Source organism: Pituophis catenifer, unplaced genomic scaffold (genome assembly GCF_029215685.1).
Source record: "Pituophis catenifer annectens isolate HBS135680 unplaced genomic scaffold, rPitCat1.0.hap2 SCAF_14, whole genome shotgun sequence".
NCBI classification, from domain to species: Eukaryota; Metazoa; Chordata; class Lepidosauria; order Squamata; family Colubridae; genus Pituophis; species Pituophis catenifer.
This window is the reverse complement of record NW_027256894.1, coordinates 20,445,722-20,470,724: the sequence shown is the minus strand read 5'-3', so window position 1 is coordinate 20,470,724 and position 25,003 is coordinate 20,445,722. Positions and strand designations below refer to the sequence as shown.

At 45.4% G+C, this 25,003-nt stretch overlaps 1 protein-coding gene across 1 annotated transcript; it reads right to left on the bottom strand.

Annotated features, from left to right (window-relative positions):
* Positions 1-75: 75 nt before the first annotated feature.
* On the bottom strand, positions 76-22,899 carry STRA6 (signaling receptor and transporter of retinol STRA6). Its single transcript, XM_070953602.1, is given in 18 exon segments — positions 76-254; positions 1,442-1,579; positions 3,657-3,820; positions 4,419-4,520; positions 5,546-5,663; positions 5,983-6,116; positions 6,620-6,695; positions 8,453-8,630; positions 8,709-8,770; positions 9,759-9,835; positions 9,941-10,008; positions 14,354-14,479; positions 15,693-15,859; positions 16,175-16,314; positions 16,501-16,586; positions 20,036-20,114; positions 22,801-22,847; positions 22,849-22,899. Coding segments are annotated over 18 exon segments (1,992 nt in total).
* Between the last annotated feature and the right edge of the window lie 2,104 nt (positions 22,900-25,003).

Here is a 25,003-nt window from a genome sequence, read left to right as displayed (position 1 = left end):
AGAAAACTCATGATGGAATCCATCCATCATCTCCGGATGGGAGTCCACTGTTTCCAAGGAACCTTGCTGGTTCCATCAAGGCTTAGTGAGGCTAGCTTTGGTCCCGTTAGCTGTTGCATCCACAAGGGCCCCTTTGCGATAGGGCAGCAGGGAAGGGTTGTTGAGGAGGGTGTACGCCAGGTGCCATCGGACTCGGTTCTGTTGGCCCTTTGATGCTTTGGGTGCTGAATTGGTGGTCTTCATGAGTTTGATTCCTGTTGAGGAGGAAAAAAAAAATCAGGTTAAAACCGGTGGTCTTAAAAGGTTATGTGAGGGTCATCTTGAAGATAATCAGGAAAGGCATTCAGGCGAAGCAGAGAATTAGTAGGGAGTGTCATTCGATAACTTTGTTTCATGCAATCTGATTCCAGGCTTAAAAAGAAAACCTTGTTAAGTTAGAGAAAGAATAGAATAGAATAGAATAGAATAGAATAGAATAGAATAGAATAGAATAGAATAGAATAGAATAGAATAACAGAGTTGGAAGGGACCTTGGAGGTCTTCTAGTCCAACCCCCTGCTTAGGCAGGAAACCCTACACCACTTCAGACAAATGGTTATCCAACATCTTCTTAAAAACTTCCAGTGTTGGAGCGTTCACAACTTCTGGAGGCAAGTTGTTCCACTGATTAATTGTTCTCACTGTCAGGAAGTTTCTCCTTAGTTCTAAGTTGCTTCTCTCCTTGGTTAGTTTCCATCCATTGTTTCCTCTCGTGGCCATCTGTTAAAGATAGTCTTATGGATCCTGCACTGAGGAGGTGGTGGACTAGACAGTCTCTATGGGACTTGATGGCCTGTCTAGGACTACGAAGGATCCTATGAATGACTCATAACCCCATACCCTAACCTACTTATTTAGATCTTTGGATTTTTATTAAGAAGGAAATTACAAGGAAGTAGACATGATACTGTTTCATTCTTTGAGTCAATCAATCAGTCAGAATAGAGCTGGAAGGGATCCTGGAAGACCCCTATTCAAACAGGAAATCCTATATCAATTTAGACAAATGTCCAGTCCCTTCTTAAAAACTTCCAGTGATGAAGTACCCACAACATTTGGAGGCAAGTTGTTCCACTGATTAATTGTTCTAACTGTCAGGAAATTTCTCCTTAGTTCCAGGTGGCTTCTCTCCTTGATGAGTTTCCATCAGTTGCTTCTTGTCTTGCCTTCAGATGCTTTGGAGAATAGCTTGACCCCCTCTTCTTTGTGGCAGCCCCTGAGATGGGAGGGGAGGGGCAAGGTGGGCGGAGTCAGCCAGTCCTTGGAACAACCAGTTCGGCGAGCCAGATTAAAATTAACATCCGGTTTGCCCAAACTGGTCCGAACCGTCTAAATCCCATCCCTGCTATCGCAGCTTTCTACTCATTCTGTTCCTGGACTCGATCCTCAGATGATCTCTTACCTTCTTCTGCATCTCTGAGCTGGAGGGTCTGCATATTTTGGGCGCCGTGCCAACGGAGAAGCAAGAGGCAAAAGGCTTTCATTGCTGGGTGTGATTGGCTGACCTCGATTTTCAAATATTGGCAGTAGGTACGGTAGCCTGCAAGAAAGAGATGCACGGGTGGTGACAGGGGTCAGATGAAGAGGAGGGGTGGGAGTCAGAGTCAGCATCAAGGCAAACTGAGAGCTCCGAGGGGGAAGAGGGAATGGAGCTGTCAGAGAGAGAGAGAGGCGGAGCCTGGGCCGTCTGTCAGCCTCAGATGGAGAGTCAACAGCCCCCAGGTCTGGAGGTGGCTGATGAGGAAGAGGAGGAGCAGCTGGGTCCAGTGCCTGACATGCAGATGCGCAGAAGGAGAGAAGCCGAGGAGAGGAGAGCAGTAGAAATCTATGGGCCGGTCCTTTTCATCTCCCCTGCCGGACAAACGTTTTGCTGGGGCTGCTGGCGCTCCTAATAAAGGGAACATTTATTTAACTACAGAGGTTTTGTCATGTTTGGGAGCCGAGGCAAAACAGGTAGAACAAAAGGAAGAGAAGAGAAAGGGAGAGGTTAAAATTTCAGGGCATTAGAGCAGACACCGACAAAGACACGACGGGCAAGGAGACAAAGTCATAACATGACGAAGTCATCTTGGGAAGCTCTCGAGTCAGGTTTGTTTCGTGTTTGGCCAGCAACCACTTTTAAAGCTGCCCATAGAGTTGAAAAAATATTTGCACAGATACAACAGTTCGTTTAACGACCATTTGAAATGGCAACAGCCCTGGAAAAAGACACTTACGACCATTTTTCACATTGCATTATCCCCACGGTCACATGATCAAAATTCAGAGGCTTGGCAACTGCCTCGTATTTATGACGGTTGCAATGTCCTGGGGGGTCGTGTGATCCCCTTTTGTGACCTTCTGATGAGTAAAGTCAACGGGGGAAGCCAGATTCATTTAACGACCCTGTGGGACTAACTTAACAACTACAGCAGTTCACTTAACAATGGTGGCAAGAAAGGTCATAAAAGGCGGCCAAACTCCCTTAACTGTCTCGTTTAGCAACAGAAATGTTGGGGTTCATTATGGTCGTAAATCGAGGACTACCTGTATGATAAGTGAAATACGTGTCCTTCAAGGGAGGTGTTCCATGATGTCCTAACCTTCTACGTCTACGGAGACTGTCAATCATTCAGGTCATGGTTGTCCCAAAGGTGATTTTTCCAAAAGGCAACTGGGATTTCTTATTTCTTTTTTCTTTGAAAATATTTTGCTTCTCATCCAAGAAGCTTCTTCTGTTCTGGATGAGAAGTGAAAGATTTTCACAAGGGGAAAAAAAAAAACCCAAGAAAATCCAGTTGCCTTTTGAGAAAAGCATCTTTGGGGCAATCATGACCTGGCGGTTAGAGACTCTCCGTAGACATTTTGCATTAGCTCACAACCAGTGGTGAAATCTGGCCAGATCTATCCGCTCGCGCAAACTGGTAGCGCCGGCAGCAGGAGGCTCCACCCACCTGCCGGGACATCTTTATGTCCTGTTTTTGACCCTCTGCACATACGCTCTGCGCATGCATAGCAGAGGCGCGCACGCTCCCATTCCCGAACCGGTAGCGAAGGTAAGTGCATTTCACCGCTGGTCACAACCAAACAAATCTACAGGGGCTTCATATGACCGTCCCAAAGGTGCTTTTTCAAGAGGCAACTGGGCTTTCTGGTTTTTCCTTGAAGATGTTTCACTTCTCATCCAAGAAGCTTCTTCAGTTCTTCTTCTTCAGGGTAAGTCCAGTTGCCTCTTGAAAAAGCACTTTTGGGACAACCATGACTTGGATGATTGAGAATCTCCACAGCGGGGGCGGGTTTCAAAACCTATCGCTACCAGTTCGCTCGTGGGCGTGAGCGTGCTCGCATCCAAGTGTGATGCTTCTGCGACGCTTCTGCGATGCTTCTGCAACACTTCTGCAACACTTCAGCGATACTTCTGCGAAATTTCTTCGCATGCAGAACCGTCCGGGCGGGTTGGTGGAGCCTCCCGCCGCTACCAGTTCGCCAGATCCGGGGCAAACTGGTAGCAACCCACCCCTGTTCCATAGACTTCATATGACATGTGAACGGAGTTCTCTGCATCATGAACAAAAGGGAAGGATGCAACCAGGACAACAGGGGCTGGTTTTAGGAGGGAGGGGTCTTGTATTCCTTACCTGGATCAAAGCCCTCCACCCCACGGCTCAGCAGACTCCCATCCAACTGGCATAAATGTACAATATTATAAAGTTCCGAGATCACCATTCTCCAGATTCCTGCCATTAAGCCCAGGAGCACATTGACGGGGAAAAACATGTATGTCACAATGTAAAACGCTCGCCTGCATAAGAGGGAAGCAGAGACGGTCATGAGTAAAGCACACAAACGCACACACGGATGTACACAACTGGCTGCAGCAATATTTATTTATTTTTATTTTATTTGATTAAATTTCTATACCGCCCTTCTCCCGAAGGGCGGTGAACAGCCACAACATAAAACACATAAATTTAAAATAAGTTAAAAACGAATTAAATAATTTGGCTGAATTTAAAATATCCCGTAATTTAACACAAATTAAAATTTACATTTACAAAGGGGGAGAAGATTTAGGCCAGGCCAGCTTGACGGAATAAAAAAGTCTTAAGCGCGCGACGGAAGGTGCGTAGATCCGGGATCCTCCGTATCTCTGGGGGGAGCTCGTTCCAGATCGTAGGTGCCCCCACAGAGAAGGCTCTCCCCCTGGGGGCCGCCAGTTGACATTGTTTGGCCGACGGCACCCGGAGGAGCCCCTCTCTATGGGAGCGTACTGGCCGGTGGGAGGCTATTGGTGGTAGCAGGTGGTATCATAATAAACGTCCAGGTAACCTCAAAGGCCAATGATGAGGGGTCTCCATATTACCTCCTTTTTTCTATGATGAATGGTTTTCAATAATCACCTGTTGGTCAGCTCTCTGGGCAGATGGTCCCGTTCCAGAAAGTAGTAGCGGACCAGCAGATTCTGGACAATGAATGACACAACCAAGGTCAACCAGAAGGGCCTAGGAAAAACCAACATCACCCATCATCCAATGAATGAATGTCCAATTTTACTGAAAGCAACAATTTGGGGATAGAGTAATAGTTCTAATCATCACATTCGAAGCTAGGGTGATGTCGGGGAAAACGATTGTCATCTAGACTCAACAACTGCATAAAGAAACATGAAAGAGATACTGCCAAGCTTGGTGCTTTTTAGTTCAGGGAGATAGGTGGATAGTTCAATAGATCCTTGATAGTACAGTGGTTTAGTGCACCCTGTTATTAACACAGCTGCCTGCAATTTCTGCCGGTTCGAATCTCTCCAAGGCTCAAGGTTGACTCAGCCTTCCATCCTTTCTAAGGTAGGTGAAACGAGGACCCAGTTTGTGGGGGCAATAAGCTGACTTTGTATAAAAATATACAAAAGGATGAAGGCTATTGCTTAACGCATTGTAAGCTGCCCTGAATCTCCAGAGAAGGGCGGCATATAAATCAAATTAAAAAAAAAAAAAAGATGGGTTGAGACCAGGGGTGGGGCTGCTGTGGGTTCACAGGGGTTCGGGAGAACCTCTAGCTAAGATTCTGTGCAGTTCGGAGAACCCCCAAATCCCACTCGTGGCTGACCCCACCTACCTTACCCCACCCAGGAGTCTCCACACAGCCCGTTTTGGATGCAGGTAAGTGCAGGGTGAGCGCGGAAGCTCGGGGAGGGCAAAAAACGGGCCTACCAGAAGTTCAGAAAGGCCAGAAACGGGCCTGTTTCCAGCCTCCAGAGGGCCTCCAGAGCCTGGGGAGGCTGTTTTTGCCCTCCCAGAGGCTCGAGGAAAGTCTACGAAGCCCGGGGAGGGCAAAAACGATCCTCCCCACCATGGTGCAGGAGGCCGATTAGGCCATGGCCACCATGGCCACGCCTCCCCCAGCAACCAGGCAGAGAACCCCTTGCTAAAATTTTTGAAGCCCACCCCTCTTAAAGGGACCTCTTAAAGTTCATAAGGGTCTGGCCTAGCAGATGAATCCCATTACACCTTCCATGTTTGGGTCTTACCACAAGTTCACCACGATTTTGAAAAGATGCATGTTGCTGCCGGACTGCAGTGGGACAATTATCAGGAAGGTGAAACACAGGATGCAAATGAAGAAGACAATGTGTTGGATGAGCAGAGCTGGGACAGAGACAAAAAGGCCCCATGGATTGCAAGGAAGATCACAGATGGACATCAGTTCTAACCTTGGGACCACTATCACCTCTTCCCAGCTGCACCCTTTCCACTCTTTGGCCCAGAAGGTGGAGTATAAGGTCGGGGAAATAATAAAGACTCCCTCATGTCAAATTTGACTCCTAGTGGACATGAAGACACATCCATGCAGTTTTCTTGGCAACAGTATGGATGTGGTTAGTCATGACTTTCTTCCAGGATGTTCTTTTCAACTTACTACTCTTTACTCCCACCTTGTAAGGTGTGATTAGGGCTCCTCAGTTACCTAGGCAGGCAAAGGATATCTGGAAACCCGTGAATTGCATCCAGCATACGAGAGATTGCTGGGAAGGTTGGAGTTTACAGGAACGATGGAAAATATTTTCAACAGCCCCTCGGTAGAGACACTGGAGATTAGTTCTGAAACACAGGAAGAACATGTGATCAGGAGGAGGAGGAGGAGGAGGAGAAGAAGAAGAGGAGGAGGAAGAGGAAAAGGAGGAGGAGGAAAAGGAGGAGGAGGGAAAAGGAGAGGGAGAAGGAGGAGGAGGAAAAGGAGGAGGGAAAGAAGAGGGAGGAGGAGGAGAAGAGGGAAAAGGACAGGGAGAAGGAGGAGGAGATAGAGGAGGAGAGGGAAAAGGAGAGGGAGAAGGAGGAGGAGATAGAGGAGGAGGAGGAAAAGGAGAAGGAGGAGGAGGAAGAGGGAAAAGGAGAGGGAGAAGGAGGAGGAAATAGAGGAGGAGGAAAAGGAGCGGGAGAAGGAGGAGGAGGAAGAGGGAAAAGGAGAGGGAGAAGGAGGAGGAGATAGAGGAGGAGGAGGAAAAGGAGAGGGAGAAGGAGGAGGAGGAAGAGGGAAAAGGAGAGGGAGGAGGAGATAGAGGAGGAGGAGCTTTGGTTTGGAGCTTTGAACGAAGAGGTCTCACCTATGGTTTCCCAAGGACTTCATTAACATGCAGAAGGTCACCAGGCAGGAGAGGACCAGGGAAGAGATGAAGCAGACTGCAAAACAAGAATAGGCAGAGAGGAATTCAGAAAAAGGCTGACAGTCTCTCTGTCTTACCAGGTCATCTACTCCACACACACCTGGTCCTCTGAAGCCTTTATGAGTGCAAACATCAGCAGATCTTTCTGCTGTCTCTCGGTGCTGCTTGTTTCTTACAATCTGCCTCAACCTTTGACAGTTTCCTGATGACATTCTTTTTTTTAAAAAAAACAAACATCCCACGCATCTTGGACCTTAAAATTCCAGGAAGTTTTGCAGACCGTGAAACATCTCTGAAATTTATTCTATTTTCTCCAGGGACTTGTAAAAAATGCCTTGGCTCCCATCTTCAGTTTAGCCTCGGTCCAGACATCTATTTTAAGGCCTGGATAACTAAAGCCCCATCTTTCGCAGGAAAAAACAGGCACTCGTTCAGATTTGTAAAAAAAAGCACATCTGAGCCCAACTACGCTTGCCAACATATGTTAAATATTAAAGACGTAGGAAACCCTGATTCAGACCTCTGATTTGAAGGCTACTTGACTGAGTCACCCATTCGTTTGAGCAGAATTGCGGAATCAAATGGCGGAATCAAATTGCAACAGCATCATTCTAAATTACTGTATTTTTCGGAGTATAAGATGCACCTTTCCCCCCCTCCCTCAAAAGTGGGTGAAGTCGGCTGCCTTGTGACTCACTACTTTATTCCCTATGGGACAAAATTGTTTGGTAATCATCAATTCTTCTTGGAACCAATTAACCGATGAGTATCAAGGTACCACTGTATATTTTTTATAATGCTGGGGGAAGTGAGACAATCAAGAATAAGCAAGCATTGTCATTGCTTGTTGAATTCCTTCTCAAGATTGATCATCGAATTTCTTCTAAGCAGATGTCACCTTGCTCTACTCTGTTTTGAGTTTCACATTAGAAATACAGAGTTGGAAGGGACCTTGGAGGTCTTCTAGTCCAACCCCCTGTCTAGGCAGGAAACCCTACACCACTTCAGACAAATGGTTATCCAACCTCTTCTTAAAAACTTCCAATGTTGGAGCATTCACAACTTCTGAAGGTAAGTTGTTCCACTGATTAATTGTTCTAACTGTCAGAAAATTTATCCTTGGTTCTAAGTTGCTTCTCTCCTTGATGAGTTCCCACCCATTGCTTCTTCTCCTGCGTTTTGGTGCTTTGGAAAATAGCTTGACTGCCTCTTCTTTGTGGCAGCCCCTGAGATATTGGAACACTATCATGTCTCCCCTGGTCCTTCTTTTCATCAAACTAGACATACCCAATTCCCGCAACTGTTCTTCATATGTTTTAGCCTCCATTCCCCCAATCATCTTTGTTGCTCTTCTCTGCACTCTTTCCAGAGTCTCCACATCTTTTTTACATCATGGCGACCAAAACTGAATCCAATATTCCAAGTGTGGCCTTACCAAGGCATTATAAAGTGGCATTAACACTTTGCGTGAACTTGATTCTATCCCTATGTTGATGCAGCCTAGAACTGTGTTGGCTTTTTGGGCAGCTGCCGGACACTGTTGGCTCCTATTTAAATGGTTGTCCACTAGGACTCCAAGATCCCTCTCACGGTTACTACTCTTGAGCGAGGTACCACATATACTGTACCTGTGCATTTTGGTTTTCTTGCCTAAATATAGTTCCTGGAGTTCCTGGACCTAAGTCTTGCATTTTGCAAGAACTCTCTTCATTCTAGCTGCAGTTGGCCAAATGTTGTAATGGACACTGTTGTCCAAGGTTCGAAGAAACATACCTTCCAGTGACCAGATGTAGTGCTTAACTGTTGCCAACTCTTTGTCTCCGGGAATATTGGCAGGCTTTTCAGAAGGAATGAGTCCAAATTGGACAAAGAGCGCTGTCATTTCTTTTGTCATCCCAGCTCTTATGATCTGGATGTTGGGGATGAAGGATGCAAGTAGAAGAAGGGACACCTGCAAACCAGGAGAATACAGATAAGGCTGGTCCTACCACAGGTGGACAGGTTGAGAAGAAACTCTGGTGTACCTTACCTGGTAGACAGCTATCACAGCCATGGCTAGAGAGAGGGCCAGCTTCAGTGGGATCTGGAAACCTGCAATCACAAAACCATAGCTAATATATCAAGAAGCATATTCTGATTGGTAGAAGATGAACCCCTGGTCTTTCAAAAACTTGCTAGCTAAATTTTGCCCATTGGGGACGTTGTTAGGGTTAGTGAGACTTGAGGTACAACAGACCAGGGGTGAAATCCAGCAGGTTCTGACAGGTTCTGGAGAACCGGTAGCGTAAATTTTGAGCAGTTCGGAGAACCGACAAATACCACCTCTGGCTGGCCCCAGAGTGGGGTGGGAATGGGGATTTTGCAGTTATCCTTCCCCTGCCACGCCCACCAAGCCATGCCCACAGAACCGGTAGTAAAAAAAAATTGGATTTCACCACCGCAACAGACCCAGATGAGTTCAATACATGGATTGTGTCAGTGGTGAAATCTGAACTGGTTTGCTACCTGTTTGCTGGTTTTGCATGCGCAGTGCACGCCAAAAGGAGGCTTGGGAAGGTAACTAGAACAGCGAGGTGTAGGGGGGGATCAGCTGTGCTGCACGATTTAGCTTTGCTAGAAAGCAGGATTTCCTGCTTTCTAGCAAAGCTAAACCCCGTGGCACAGCTGATCGTTGGAAATACCGGTTCGGAGAACTGGTAGCTTTTTTAAACTACCGCTTCGCCCGAACTGGTAGCTTTTTTTTTTTACACTACTGATTCGTTCGAACCGGTAGTGTTTATCACTCCCGGTTTGCCCGAACCAGAGTGAACCGGTAGCATTTCACCCCTGGATTGTGTTGAAAAACAGGGCCATAATGAGAGAAGGAGAAAGTCAAAAGAGATATAGAACTTCTCGGCAGAACTCCTCGCTCCAGAACACATGTGACCATCATGAAGATGTAGATGTTCTGCAGATCTTTCCAGAACAACCACCAAACTAGAGTGGCAGTGAAAAAAAACCACAACAAGCTACCCTAAGCCCTTCCAATATCTTCTAAGAACCTACTGAAAAAGAATATATATATATTTAAATGCAGTACCTTCTTGGGGTATGTAGACAAATGTACGCAGGTAGGATTGGAGGCTCGAACGCATGCTCGGCTTCACTCCGTTGATGCTGAAAGAAGAAGTTCAGAAGAGCTGCCATAAATGCAACGCTGGTCTTCACCAACCCTTGTTTTTGGGATGCTCCAGTTCTTGGGTGCTCAAATGGAGGTCTCACCTTTTCCTGGGTGTTCTTTTAGCCAGGATGTGCTTCAAGTATTCTTCATAATAGCTATTTCCTGGAGCCTTCAAGCAAACAAGGAAGCACTCAAGATGAGATTCCAATAATTGGAGGGGGGCTTCGCTAAATCCATGAAATCCACACTCTTCCCCTTCCAGATGTTGCCCCCCCTCCTCCCCTCCCTCCCTTCCATTTTTTTTAAAAGGCAGAACTGCCTAGTTGAGAATGCTAGTTGCAGAAGATTAGCAGATCCATAGAAGAGAATGTGTATATCTCAGGGTTGAATTATGGGGTTCTTGGTGCTCGCTTAGCTTGCTTGTTTTCTTGTGGATGTTTTATGACCCAACTACCATATTTTTTGGAGTATAAGACGCACCTTAGTTTTTGGGGAGGAAAATAAGAAAAAAGCTGATTGGCGGGTGGATTGGCCTCCCGGAATACCCCCAACCAGCTGTTCCCAGAGGTGAATTTTAGTAATAGACTCCTTGGTTGTGAGCTCTGTGCCTTGCTTTTTTTTGCTTTTTTTCCTGCCTCTGAAACTTCTGAAACACTGTTTCAGAAAAAACTTTTTCCTGCCTCTGAAAGCCTCCGAAACAGAGCTTCAGAGCTTTTTTTTTTTTTTTTCCGAAGCTCTGTTTTGGAGGCTTTTTTTTCTGAAGCTCTATTTGGAGGCTTTTTTTCTGAAGCTCTGTTTGGGGGCTTCTTTTCTGAAGCTCTGTTTGGGGGCTTTTTTTCTGAAGCTCTGTTTGGAGGCTTCTTTTCTGAAGCTCTGTTTGGGGGCTTTTTTTCTGAAGCTCTGTTTGGAGGCTTTTTTTCTGAAGCTCTGTTTGGAGGCTTCTTTTCTGAAGCTCTGTTTGGAGGCTTTTTTTCTGAAGCTCTGTTTGGAGGCTTCTTTTCTGAAGCTCTGTTTGGGGGCTTTTTTTCTGAAGCTCTGTTTGGAGGCTTTTTTTCTGAAGCTCTGTTTGGGGGCTTCTTTTCTGAAGCTTCGTTTCTGATGCTTTTTTCAGCCTCTGAAACCTCCGATTGAGAAGCTGGGCAGGGCTACATTCGGAGTATAAGACGCACCCAGATTTTCACCCTCTTTTTTTGGGGGGGAAAAGGTGCGTCTTATACTCTGAAAAATACGGTAGGTATCCTCATCAGTGTGAATGAGGGTGGGGTCTGTTTCCTGTTTATATTCAGTAGCTCGCCCTGTGGCCAGCACCCAACAACTAATACCCAGAGAAGCAGGGATTAACATCAGACAATCAACCAACCAGAAAAAAATACCCTAACTAAGAGGAAACCATATACCCCACCAACACTGAAAGAAGAAGCCACTATATATTAACAGGGAGTAAGTCACACTCACTAGCACTGAAGAAGTTACCTAGTTGGGTAATGAAATGTCTCCAAGCAAACAACCCTGGTCACCAAGGATTTAAACTTAGAAGAACTTAGACTCAGAATAATCTTTATTGTCACTTTAAATGTACGCTAATCGGCATACATTAAAATGAAATCTCGTTGCATAAATTGTTATTCTAACCTGACGAGGCTGCAAAGGTGCCTTTCCCGGCCTTTTCTCCTGCATTCTCTCCGTGATTTTTTTTTTTTAGCAATAAATAAAATGAAAGAAATAGGCCTGATTCGTGCCACCCCTTAAAAATGTCTCTCATAATCTCCATCTGCTCCGCGAGCCGTAATAACAGTTGCAAAGGTGCTAATTACATGGCTACGCAGATGCCCGACCACATCTGGTGTGAAAGAAGAGGAAGAACGGGACTGTCATTCTGAGAATTGTGAGGAAAAGAGAGAAGACTGGGCACACAATGAGAAATATCTCTCTCTCTCTCTCTCTCTTCTCTCTCCCTTCCATCTCCCTCCCTCCCTCCCTCCCTTCCTCCCTTCCATCTCCCTCCCTCTCTCCCTCCCATCCATCTCCCTTCCTTCCTTCCTTCCTTCCTTCCTTCCTTCCTTCCTTCCTTCCTTCCTCCCTTTCATCACCCTCCCTTCCATCTCCCTTCCTCCCTACCTCCCTTCCAACTCCGTTCCTTCCTCCCTCCCTCCCTTCCTTCCTCCCTCTCTCCCATCCATGTCCCTTCCTTCCTTCCTCCCTCCCTCCCCCTCCCCCTTCCATCTCCCTCCCTCCCTCCCTCCTTTTCATCTCCCTCCCTTCCATCTCCGTTCCTTCCTCCCTCTCTCCCTCTCTCCCTTCCTTCCTTCCATCTTCCTTCCTTCCTTCCTTCCTTCCTTCCTTCCTTCCTTCCTTCCTTCCTTCCTTCCTCCCTTTCATCACCCTCCCTTCCATCTCCCTTCCTCCCTCCCTCCCTCCTTTTCATCTCCCTCCCTCTCTCCCTCCCATCCATCTCCCTTCCTTCCTTCCTTCCTTCCTTCCTTCCTTCCTTCCTTCCTTCCTTCCTTCCATCTCCCTCCCTTCCTCCCTCCCTTCCTCCCTTCCATCTCCCTCCCTCTCTCCCTCCCATCCATCTCCCTCCCTTCCTTCCTTCCTTCCTTCCTTCCTTCCTTCCTTCCTTCCTTCCTTCTTTCCTTCCTTCCTTCCTCCCTTTCATCACCCTCCCTTCCATCTCCCTTCCTCCCTACCTCCCTTCCAACTCCGTTCCTTCCTCCCTCCCTCCCTTCCTTCCTCCCTCTCTCCCATCCATGTCCCTTCCTTCCTTCCTCCCTCCCTCCCCCTCCCCCTTCCATCTCCCTCCCTCCCTCCCTCCTTTTCATCTCCCTCCCTTCCATCTCCGTTCCTTCCTCCCTCTCTCCCTCTCTCCCTTCCTTCCTTCCATCTTCCTTCCTTCCTTCCTTCCTTCCTTCCTTCCTTCCTTCCTTCCTTCCTTCCTTCCTTCCTTCCTTCCTTCCTTCCTTCCTCCCTTTCATTACCCTCCCTTCCATCTCCCTTCCTCCCTCCCTCCCTCCTTTTCATCTCCCTCCCTTCCATCTCTGTTCCTCCCTCCCTCCCTCCCTTCCTCCCTCCCTCCCTCTCTCTCTCCCCCTTCTTTTCATCTTGTATAAACGGTTGAATTTGGTGAAACCCCAAAACTGCATGCCAATTTCCAGGGAAAGGCACCAAAAGCATTCCTCTGACTACTGTTGCTTTGCAAAGCAGGGATTTCTTACACAACAGTCCGAGTTGTGCCAACAGCCTGATTTTTTTTAATACAACTGTACAATAAGGCATCAGTTCTCCTCTGAACGAGGGACATTAAGACTCAAATCTTCTTGGGCTGAGAGGTCGGATTGACACAAATAAATCAACAAGAGGCCATTAGGGGAAAAAAACCAGATTTTTAAAAAAACAAAAAACCACAGCTCTCTCTCCTACATTTTGGATGTAGTTCATACAGGTAGTCCTCGACTTACAACCATTTGTTTAGTGATGATTTGATGTTACAATGGCAGTGAAAAAAGTGAATTGTGACCGTTTTTCACACTTATGACCATCGCAGCACCTCATTCAGGCTGGACCTTGGATCCTTTTGGGCTGGAGAGAATTTTAAAAGCCTCCTTTTCCTAATAGAACTTTCTTTGAGCAATACAAGTGAAAGCAATACCTTCCACTTACAACAGTCCGCTTAGTGACCGTTCAAAATTACAACATCACTGAAAAAAAGGGAACCTATGACCGGTTATCACAGTAATGACCATTGCATCAACTCCATGGTCACATGGTTGAAATTCAGGCGCTTGCCAACTGACTCATACTTATGACCGTTTCAATGTCTCCCAAGGTCACGCAATCCCCTTTTTGCGACCTTCTGACAAGCAAATCCAACGGGGAAGGCAGATTCACTTAATAACCGTGTTACTAGTTTAACAGCGGCAGGGATTCACTTAAGCAATGTGGTGAGAAAATTCGTAAAATGGGCCAGAACTCACTTAACAAATGTCTCACTTAGTAAACGTAAAATATGGGGCTCAATTGTGATCGTAAATTGAGGATTACCTGTATTTAAGAATGGGAAACGTAAAGGTAAAGGCTCCCCTCGCACATATGTGCTAGTCGTTCCCGACTCTAGGGGGCGGTGCTCATCTCCGTTTCAAAGCCGAAGAGCCAGCGCTGTCCGTAGACATCTCCGTGATCATATGGCCGTCATGACTCAATGCCAAAGGTGCACAGAACGCTGTTCCTTTCCCACCAAAGGTGGTCCCTATTTTTCTACTTCCATTTTTTACATGCTTTCGAGGTTGGCAGAAGCTGGGACAAATCACGGGAGCTCACCCCATTACGCGGCACTAGGGATTCGAACCGCTGAACTGCCGACCTTTTGATCGAGAAACCACAATCTTAGCCACTGAGCCACCGTGTCCCGCATAAGAATGGGAAAACCCTCTACTAAATCAATCGGGGGAAATGAAAGCCGACGTGGCTTATTGTCGCCTCCTTTTGAACTGGAGAGGGGCGATGTCAGGATGGGTTACCTTCTCTGCCGCCATCTTGGCGCCCCCTTTGAAGCTCTGGACCAGTTTCATGGGGTACCAAAGGCTCAGCATGACGAGGCCCAGAATGATAGGCAGGTAAGAAAGCAGGGAATAATATCTGTAGATCTGAGAAGAAAGGAGAAGGAAAAAGACAGAATAAAGCGGCTGCCCCTGAGGATCGAGGAGATAAATGGCATTTCAGTCACAATCCCTCAATGGCTAATATTACGCTGGGGAGTTTCCAGACCCAGGGATTGTGGTTTATGGACCAGAACTCTTTGCCACAGCAGCGCATTGATGAATTTGAAGAGCGAGTTGGTCCCTCTCGCGAAGTCCCCTGTGAATTGCTTCGAGACGCAAAGTCGCCAACAAAAAAAGTGGATTAATTGCTCTCCACCCCTTCTTCAGATCCTCTGGAACTCCGAGGGGGTGTTGTTCTTGGCTGCTTCCTTCCTTCTGCCTTTTGGAGGGACTCAAAATATGCTTTCGTGTTAATTGCAAGCTGTGCGCATAATTGCTTTCTGCCATCCTTCCTGGATGCTGAGAACACATTGTACTCCACATGGGAAATCCAGAGATTTTGCTACTCCTGTAAGTCAAAGTATCTGCTTTGTCCAATGTACAGGTAACCAATGATTCCTGTCTGAAAGCCACCTGGGATGAGCCCCATGCAGTGGTGGTATTGAAGCTGGTTCTATCCGGTTCGCACGAACCGGTAGCGGCGGCTGCGGGAGACTCTGCCCACCCGCCCGGACATCATCATGTCCCGTTTTTGTGCTCTGCCCATGCGCGTTGTTTACATTTGTGAACCGGTAGTGAAGGTAAGTGAATACCACTCCTGGCCCCATGCCATATATATTCCTGACGATTTGCTCTCTAGTTAGCTCCTTCCTCATTCTTTTGGGACAAATCATCACATTTAGCTTGTAGTAGTTGCGTGCTAAAGTCTGCCTAACTGAGTTAGTGAAACATCATGGACCTTCTGAAGCACCACAATCAAAAAATGCATGCAACTGTGGCCCCAGATCAGTATCCCCCCCCAACTCTAAGTGTGGCCTTCAAACCTTCTCCAGAAGTTGTCCTCATCTCCTTCTGAATATGATAAAGGCAGAAATGGCTTTATACTTGGGGAGTTACTATTAATCGCTTCAAATGAATATATTTTGATTCTTTGGCTCAACCGCATTTATTAAAAATCCAAAATTTGAGTCCCAAACTTCTCCAGAACCTTGAGATATCCTATGGGGAAAAAGTCTCCAGGCTTCATGTAAGAGAGCTGTCCCTCTAGTTGGCTCCCACCCAGTTTCTCCCCTTCAGCCTCTTTCTTCTCTCCCTTTACCTTGGACGACTGAGGACATTCCACCTTCTGCCAGATGTAGACCACACAGTGACACCAGGACAGAAGGCAGCCAAGCAGGTATCCAACTCTGTGTTGAACAGTAGCACATGCCAGTAAGGGATAGTAGAAGGCAGGGTAATAGAATAAAGCCAGCATCTTCCAGTACTCTAGAGAAGGAGATCAAAGAGAAGAGAAGGACCAATGTTAAGAGCCCAAGTATTTCTGCAGAGAGACATGTGGCCAACGCAAATGGAAGAGTGGGTAGAGGAGAATGGAGAAGAGGAAAAGAGAGTGGGGAAAGGAGAGAAGGAAATGGATGAGAGAAGAGGAGTAGGAGAGAGGGAAGGAGAGAGGAAAAGGGAGGAGAAGGAAGGAGAAGGAACCACAGCTCCCCAAGTTCTTAGCCCACAAAGCTAACTTGAAAGACGGAGGAAGATGCTAGCTTAGAAAAGACCCCCGTCTTCCTATCGTGAATCCTTTACCTCGATTCTGTATTGAAGAGTTGGCGATGAAAGGCAGGGGGTCCTTATCCAACAACAGCACGCACAACGAAGAGAAGAGGATGCCAAAGACTGCAATGGCCAATCCTTTGTTCTGTGTTTCTTCCAAGAAATTCATAGGGCTGGGCAAGCCAACAAACAGAATGCCGGAGAGGAAGAATAAACAAAAGAAAAGAAAACACGAAAATTAGCTCTACAAATGGAATGCCTCTGCCAGAAAGCTTTGAAGATAATATGCTCCAAAGTTGCAAGACACCCCACCCCCCAAGGCGAAGTGTTCCCCACTCAGCACGAACGAGAGTTAGTACCTCAATAGTCCAGGTGCTCCGTTCCAAAAATCCGGGTAGAGTTTCCTCCGTTTCACCAACAGCGAGAGAATCAAGAGTATAACTAGCTGGAAGACAAGATTCCTTGTGTTTACACACAGCCTGATTCCTTACACAAATGAAATTATCCCTCTGTTCTTAAATGTGAAAATGAAGATAAAATAAAAACAAAGACAAAATATATTACATTTCTAAGGTCCTCCATCCGCCTAATGACCCAGACTTCTATTGTCTGTCTGTCTGTCTGTCTGTCTGTCTGTCTGTCTATCTATCCATCTATCTATCTCATCTATCTATCCCATCCTTTCTTCATCCATCTTCCATCTCTCTCTCTCTCCATCCATCCATCCATCCATCCATCTCTATCTATCTATCTATCTATCTATCTATCTATCTATCTATCTCATCTATCTATCCCATCCTTTCTTCATCCATCTTCCATCTCTCTCTCTCCATCCATCCATCCAACCATCATCTATCTATCTATCTATCTATCTATCTATCTATCTATCTATCTATCTATCTATCTATTCATCCATCCATCTATCATCTATCGCATCCTTTCTTCATCCATCTTCCATTCTCTCTCTCTCCATCCATCCATCATCTATCTATCTATCTATCTATCTATCTATCTATCTATCTATCTATCTATCTATCTATCCATCTATCTATCTCATCTATCTATCCCATCTTTTCTTCATCCATCTTCCATCTCTTTCCATCCATCCATTTATCTATTTATTTATCTATTTATCTATCTATCTATCCATCTATCTATCTCATCTATCTATCCCATCCTTTCTTCATCCATCTTCTATCTCTCTCTCTCCATCCATCCACCCACCCACCCATCCACCCACCCATCCTCTGTGCATGCGCAAAACCTTCTGTGCATGCCCAGAGGGTAAAAAACACATCTCTTCCTGGTTAAAACCAGGAAGTAATGACACCTGGGAGGGTGGGCGGAGCCACGTGCCGCCATTGCTACCGGTTCTCCGAACCACCTGCCACAATCGCTATCGGATCACCCGATTCAGTCCGAACCGGGAGCATTTCACCCCTGCTATGGATGTTAATATAGCTGGGAAACGGGGGCCCTTAACACACTCAGAATGATGTTACCTAGGTTGGTAACAAAACATCTGCAAGAAAACAACCAAACTCAGAGGGTACCAAGGGCTTTACAACCCCCCCCCCCGCCCCCCATCACCCAGAAGCAAATCTGCTTTTCTCTCTGGTTTCTCAGTCTTCGCTTTCCATAACTTTTCATCTTGATTTGAAGTTCCTTTTCACGGATTCAATTCCATTTCAGTGATAAATCCTTCCCCGAAACCCCCCGAGTGGCCAAGAGCATTTTAAAATATAAAATGGTTTTTACGCTCAGCCGTATTTGTGATTGGGCCATCTGCCACAATGCATGTAGGGATTTTGCAGTGTTTAAAACACAGTCCTAAACTTTCCCAAAACTGTAAACCGTATCTGTCCACATTCCCTTTCCAGCAGCGGAACATTTCAGCAGCTGTCAACAAGGGATATTAAATGTGTGTGTGTGGGGGGGGGGGTAACCCCACAATTTTCACTAGGCATAAAACATTGGCAGTAATTCTTTTCAGTTGCTCACGGTGGGGAGATAGTTGTTATGGCAACACAAACAAAAGGCAGCCAAAGAAACCTTGAACAGCCTAAGTTGGGGGAAAGAAATGCTAAACCGTTCGCTCTTGCACGATCTGGGTTTAGCCTACTTCACAGGGCTGTTGTGAGGATAAAAAGCAAGAAGGGGGGTGGGGGGCTGATAGTAGGCAGATCTTACAGATTAACAGAGTTGGAAGGGACCTTGTAGGTCATCTAGTCCAACCCCCTGCCCAAGCAGGAGACCCTATCGAAAGACTCCAAAATGTGGTAGCCAGCCAGTCAGAAAAATGGAATAAATCTGGACTGTCACAACAGCTAACTTTGGCTTATGTTAGAAAAGTTTAAATCAGTTTAGACCTGGTTTATATTCGGATGAAAAGCTAGGAGTTCACTTTGAAAAACATGCCCTTCCTTCCTTCCTTCCTTCCTTCCTTCCTTCCTTCCTTCCTTCCTTCCTCCATCTTTCCTCCTTTCCTTTCCTTTCCTTTCCTTTCCTTTCCTTTCCTTTCCTTTCCTTTCCTTTCCTTTCCTTTCCTTTCCTTTCCTTTCCTTTCTCCTCCCTTTCTTTCCTTTCCTTCCTTCCTTCCCTGTCCCTCCATCTTTCCTCCTTTCCTTTCCTCCCTCCCTCCCTTTCTTTCCTTCCTCCCTCCCTCCCTCCCCTCTCCCTCCATCTTCCCTCCTCTCCCCTCCCATGCTATTTCCTTTCCTTTCCTCTCTCCCTTCCTTTCCTTCCTTCCTTCCTTCCTTCCTTCCTTCCTTCTTTCCCTTCCTTCCCTCTCCCTCCCTCCATCTTTCTTCCTTTCCTTTCCTTTCCTTTCCTTTCCTTTCCTTTCCTTTTCCTTTCCTTTCCTTTCCTTTCCTTTCCTTTCCTTTCCTTTCCTTTCCTTTCCTTTTCTTCTTCCCTTCCCTTCCCTTCCCTCCCTCCCTCCCTTCTGAATGTGGTTTCTTATGTCCTTAAATTAATACTTTCCTTAGGCTGACTGAATAGAGTAAAGCCCCAGTGAGAATGCAATTTACGTTCTTGGCTAGATAATCAAGTTAGATATTTGCAGCTACGGTATAGTATCAAATTAACAATCTCCTTCAGTGTTTCTCAACCTTGGCAGCTTGAAAAGGTGTGGACTTCCTCTTCCAGAATTCCCCATGGCTGGCTGGGGGATTCTGGGAGTTGAAGTCCACCCACCTCTTTAAGTCACCAAGGTTGAGAAACACGGGTCTATTTCATGGATCGGTAGATCACCTATTCCAGTTAGCTTCACAAAGGTGGCTCAGTGGCTGAGACGCTGAGCTTGTCGATCAGAAAAGTCGGCAGTTCGGCGGTTCGAATCCCTAGTACAGGCCTCCTGTGTGAGCAGGGGGTTGGACTAGATGACCTCCAAGGTCCCTTCCAACTCTGTTAATCTGAATCCCTTCCAACTCTTGTTACTGTTAAAATGTTGTGTAAGATTTTAAGAGTCTGGGTGGCGCAGCAGACTAAAGTGATGTTAAGTAACACCAGCTGCCTGCAATTACTGCAAGTTCAAATCTCACCAGGCTCAAGGTTGACTCAGCCTTCCATCCTTTCGAGGTAGGTAAAATGAGGACCCGGATTGTGGGGGCAATAAGCTGACTTTGTGTAAGAAAGAACACCACTTAGGGAGGCCCCCGAAAGCCCTACTAAGCAGGTATATACAAAAGCATGAAGGCTATTGCTTAACGTATTGTAAGCCGCCCTGAGTCTCCGGAGAAGGGCGGCATATAAATCGAACCAATAAATAAATAAAGATGTTTTGGATACTACTCCTCTCTCTGTAACTCCTGGGTCCCCCTTACCTCTTCGAGAAGTGGCCCACGGAGGCTAAAGATTCATTTGCAAACTTGTTTTTTTTTCTAAAATACTTACAGAAATTGGAGCCATGCTGCAGTGATAGAGATCAAAGGGGATAGTCAGTTGGCAGTCGGGGATAATGTTGGAAGCCATGCTGCAAGAAAGCATCAAAACCTATTTAAAAGCGCATCTAATTCAGAAAACCACATTTTTGAGAGGCGTCAAATCTCAACCCATATCCTCCGGCTAAGACTGGAGTCAGCAACCTGTGGCTCTGGAGCCACATGTGGCTCTTTCACCCCTCTGCTGTGGCTCCCTGTCACTCAAAATATGCGTCACAACCGCCAATGTGCGACACCCACTGGCATGCGATATATTGAGCTTTTCGTCCCCCGGTAGGCCAACCATGGAAAAATCCAAGCAAAGAAAAGTTTCAGAAGAAAACAGAACATTTAATTCAATTACATATGCTAGTTTTGTGGCCGCTCAAGAAATAGTCAGGCACGGGAAGGGTTTTGTGGCTCCCGGTGTTTTCTTTTCTGTGGGAAACGGGTCCAAATGGCTCTTTGAGTGTTTAAGGATGCAGATCCCTGGGCTAAGAGAAAAATTCTGCATTTGACAACAATGTCTTTGGATGAAAACAAACAAACAAATCACCGCTACATGTTTTTATTTTCTAGACATTTTTTTTTTTTTTTTGGTTCCTCACTGAGGGTAACTCACTTAAAATAGCAGCTTTAAAGTAGATATTAGACGCCTCACATTCACGGAAAGCATAGAAAATTAAAAGGAATCATTTTAGCAACCGAAAGCAACCCCAAAGCCCATAAGCCAAAAAGCTTGACTGGGAGCAGAGATTAAGAGCGCTAATATGTGTCATGCGGTTAGTTGGATTTACGAAGATGGAGTAGCGTGGAAATGTAACTGAAGGTGCTTATTAAAATGAATCCAAACCAGCAGCAGATTTTCTAACACACAGGACTGCTTTTGTGGCAGTGTGGTAATGCAAGAGGAAGTGGGCTTTAGGGGGTTTGAAATGTCTTCCCCCCCCCCATTTTTTAAAAAAATCCAGCAAAAAACTACGTTCCAGAGAACACAGGTTGTTAGTTCATCAGCCTGGTGAGGACACAGCCCTTTGTATGACTTTCCCACAAGAGTCGAAAGCTTGTGAGTTGACCAAGCTTGAACCTGGATAAAGTTACAGCCTTTGAAGGAAGCTTTCTGAATTAAAAAGCTCACAGGGAGAGAAGCAACTTAGAACTAAGGAGAAATTTCCTGACAGGGAGAACAATTAATCAGTGGAACAACTTGCCTCCAGAAGTTGTGTATGCTCCAACACTGGAAGTTTTTAAGAAGATGTTGGACAACCCTTTGTCTGAAGTGGTGTAAGGGTTTCCTGCGAAAGCAGGGGGTTGGACTAGAAGACCTCCAAGGTCCCTTCCAACTCTGTTATTCTATTCTATTCTATTCTATTCTATTCTATTCTATTCTATTCTATTCTATTCTATTCTATTCTATTCTATTCTACCTCTCTTGCTAGACCGACTTTCTGTAAAATCAGGAGGAAAATAGTTCTTCTGCAGCCTGTCGTTCCCTCTCAGAATATATTCAGACTAACTGGGGGGATTTTCTGAAGTATTTTGGAGATCCAGAATGAGATGGATGGAATTGTCCAACCGTTGACTGGAAGTCAAGACAAAAAGCAACAGATTTAAATTACGAGGAAGAAGAATGGGTTGGACACCAGGAAAAATGCTTAACAGACAGAGTCATCCAATGACAGAACTAATAGCCTTGAGATATTGTGAGTTGTTTGGAAGAATCTAAACAGAGGTGGAATAATTCATCTGTTGGGAATGTTATAAGAATGGATTCCTGTAAAGGGGTTGGGTTACATCAATATTTTTCAACGTCAGCAATGTTGAGATCTGGGGATTGGCTAGAGAATTCTGGGGACTGAATTCCCCCCCCCCATCTCATCACTGAAGTTGAGAAACATTGGGGTAGGGGTTCCTCAAAATAACTCCCAGTTTTTGCATTCTAGGATTCAGGGAAAAATGAATTAATAGGAATGGATGCAAACCAACAAAAAAACAGGAAAGCATCAAAGCTTCCTATGTGTTTTGCACCCCTCTGACTCGAAGCTGGGAAAGCGAAGAATGTTTCAATTCAGTCTCGGCTGCTTATGCATCATTAATCCGACTTCGGGGCAGAATTAGTGAGTTATGTTAGAAATGTGGATATTTAATCCCATCCAAGGGCTAACTGCTGAACTAATTACGGATAGAATCAAGTCCCTCTCTATGCCCCCCCCCATCTTAAATGTATGGATGTCTTCAGGAAGCTCACACAGTATTAACCACGAAATATCCATAGCTCGATTTCCGTAAATACGAGATACATTTTCCTAACAGCCTAACAAACCCACCAAAACCCCCTTACCTGTTTTCGGAAAAAGATTTCTAAACAATTTAACACCCACCAGCCCCCAGCCAACTTGTTAATGTGTCAAACTTGGTTTCAAACAACGTTCAACGTCGCACACTAATATTCCCAAGCCCAGAATGATTTTTTAAAAAAGAATATTTGGGACATTTTATAAACACTTTGCAGAGAGGAAGTTTTAGCAACAACCTTAAGTTCTAGAGCAGGGGTCCTCCAACCTTGGCAACTTTAAAGCCTGGCGGACTTCAACTCCCAGAATTCCCCACCCAGCTGGCTGGGGAATTCTGGGAGTTGAAGTCCTCCAGGCTTAAAATTGCCAAGGTTGGAGAGCCCTGTTCTAGAGGGTAAAGCAACACAAGGATGAAACCTGAGAAATAAGTAGCATTTATACTCACTTGTCGGGGTTTCCTATTGGTTCATTTATGTACCAATCTTCATCAGCCAAAGTTGCCGGCGAGGTCCAATTCATCCCTTAGTAGCTCTTGGGAAGACATCTCTCTCTTTTCTTTAATTTCCCAGGCAATCAAATTTAAAGAATATCTTTAAAAAAAAGAAAGAAAAGAAAACAAGGTCTTTTCGGAGCTGAAGAACTAATCTTTCCCAAAATTTGTCCTGTAGTTGATACACTTTGGCGGTCAAATTAAAAAAAAAAAACCTGGCCAAGAGTTCCTTGGTCTTTTATACAAGCAACTCGCTTTCCTTCTGTCATTTAAGCTGCTTTTCATGCTTTTGGTATTTTTTTTTTTTTTTTTTACCCCACAGAGAAGTTTATCCAAAGTGACTTCATCCTGTTTCAGCATTACAGGAGAACAAAGGAAGGAGGAACAGAGGTTGGGGGTTAACCAAAAAAGAAAGGAAAAGAAAAGAAAAGAAAAAAAAACACAACAACTCAAACCTCACTACACAAACCAAACTAAGAATCTTCAGTTATGAAAGGCTGTGACCAGAAGAAGGAGATTAAAGAAACTACAGATTTGTTTAACTTGGTTTCTCCCCAAGACTCGACTCAGCCTAAGGAGATGAAAAGCATTTGGAAAGTTATTTTTTTTGCTCCTTACACCTATTTGAATGGATGCTCTTTTTAAAATTGGGGTTTGTAGATAACAGTTTATGGCCTAGCCCAAGAGACAACGGCAATCTAATTGTGGGCATCTTTAATAGATCTGGCTCAATGAAACATGGTTTCATGCAACGGGGGAAGTGGTTCATATGTTAAGTTCTCCAGAAAGTTTCTAAGTTGACTTATGCAAGACCAAACAACTGCATAGACAGCCAAACTCTAATAATAAAACCATTTAAAGCTTTATTTTAATCCCCCCCCCCAAATTTTAAAGTTGAGCTTTCATGAAAAGTGGGGCCACCACTGTGGGGACCCTGTCTTCTCATTCCCTTATTGAAAGTACCTGGCAGTGAACACAATTTTGGCCAGTTGTTTCCAGATGAGTGACATTGCCCTTTTAAAATACATGCTTTATATATATATATATACCCTGTTTCCCTGAAAATAAGACATCCCCTGATAATAAGCCCAATCGGGCTTTTGAGCACATGCGCTAAAATAAGCCTCCCCCCCAAAAAATAAGCCCTCCCCGAAAATATTTAAATGCAGAGCTGGAAATCAGGTAAGATGGCAAGAGGAGCCCCGTCTTGCCCCATGCGCCCCAAAATAATAAGACCTCCCCAAAAATAAGGCCAAGCGCTTATTTTGGGGTTCAAAAAAATATAAAACAGGGTCTTATTTTTGGGAAAACACGGATATATATATATATATAGTTCAGAGCAATGGTGAAATCCAAATTGTTTTACTACTGGTTCTGTGGGCGTGGCTTGGTGGGCATGGTGTGGCTTGGTGGGCGTGGCTTGGTGAGTGTGGCAGTGGTAGGATACTGCAAAATCCCCATTCCCTCCCCAATCCTGGGGGAAGGATATTGCAAAATCGCCATCCCCCGCCTCACTCTGGGGCCAGCCAGAGGTGGCATTTGCTGGTTCTCTGAAATTTCCGCTACTGGTTCTCCAGAACCTGTCAGAACCTGCTGGATTTCACCCCTGGTTCCGAGCACACAATAATCTATATTTTGGTTGGGTTGCTTTTGCATCAGCAACTTATGGAAACTCAGTCACCCTGGCAAATTATGGTTATACTGTATAATGTGAAGGATGGACCTGGCCAATGTTTAAAATACGGCTCAAACAATTTGTAAGCTCAACTCCCGTTTCATGGTCAACCTATCCAGGTATCCCATCTGTCAAAGAAATACTTCTGAAGGCACCATCACTTGGGGCAGTGTTTCTCAACCTTGGCAATTTTAAGAGGTGTGGACTTCAACTCCCAGAATTCTCCAAACAGCATGACTAGCTGGGGAATTGTGGGAGTTGAAATCCACACCTCTTAAAGTGGCCATGGTAGAGAACCACCAGCTGAACTGAACTGCAGAAAAAACAATGGCTACCAACCTGCCTTCCATTGAGTATCTGTATACTGCACGAGTCAAAAAGAGGGCTGTGAAAATATCTACAGACCTCTTGCATCCTGGACATAAACTGTCTCAACTCCTACCCTAAATTGACGCTATAGAGCACTGCACACCAGAACAACTA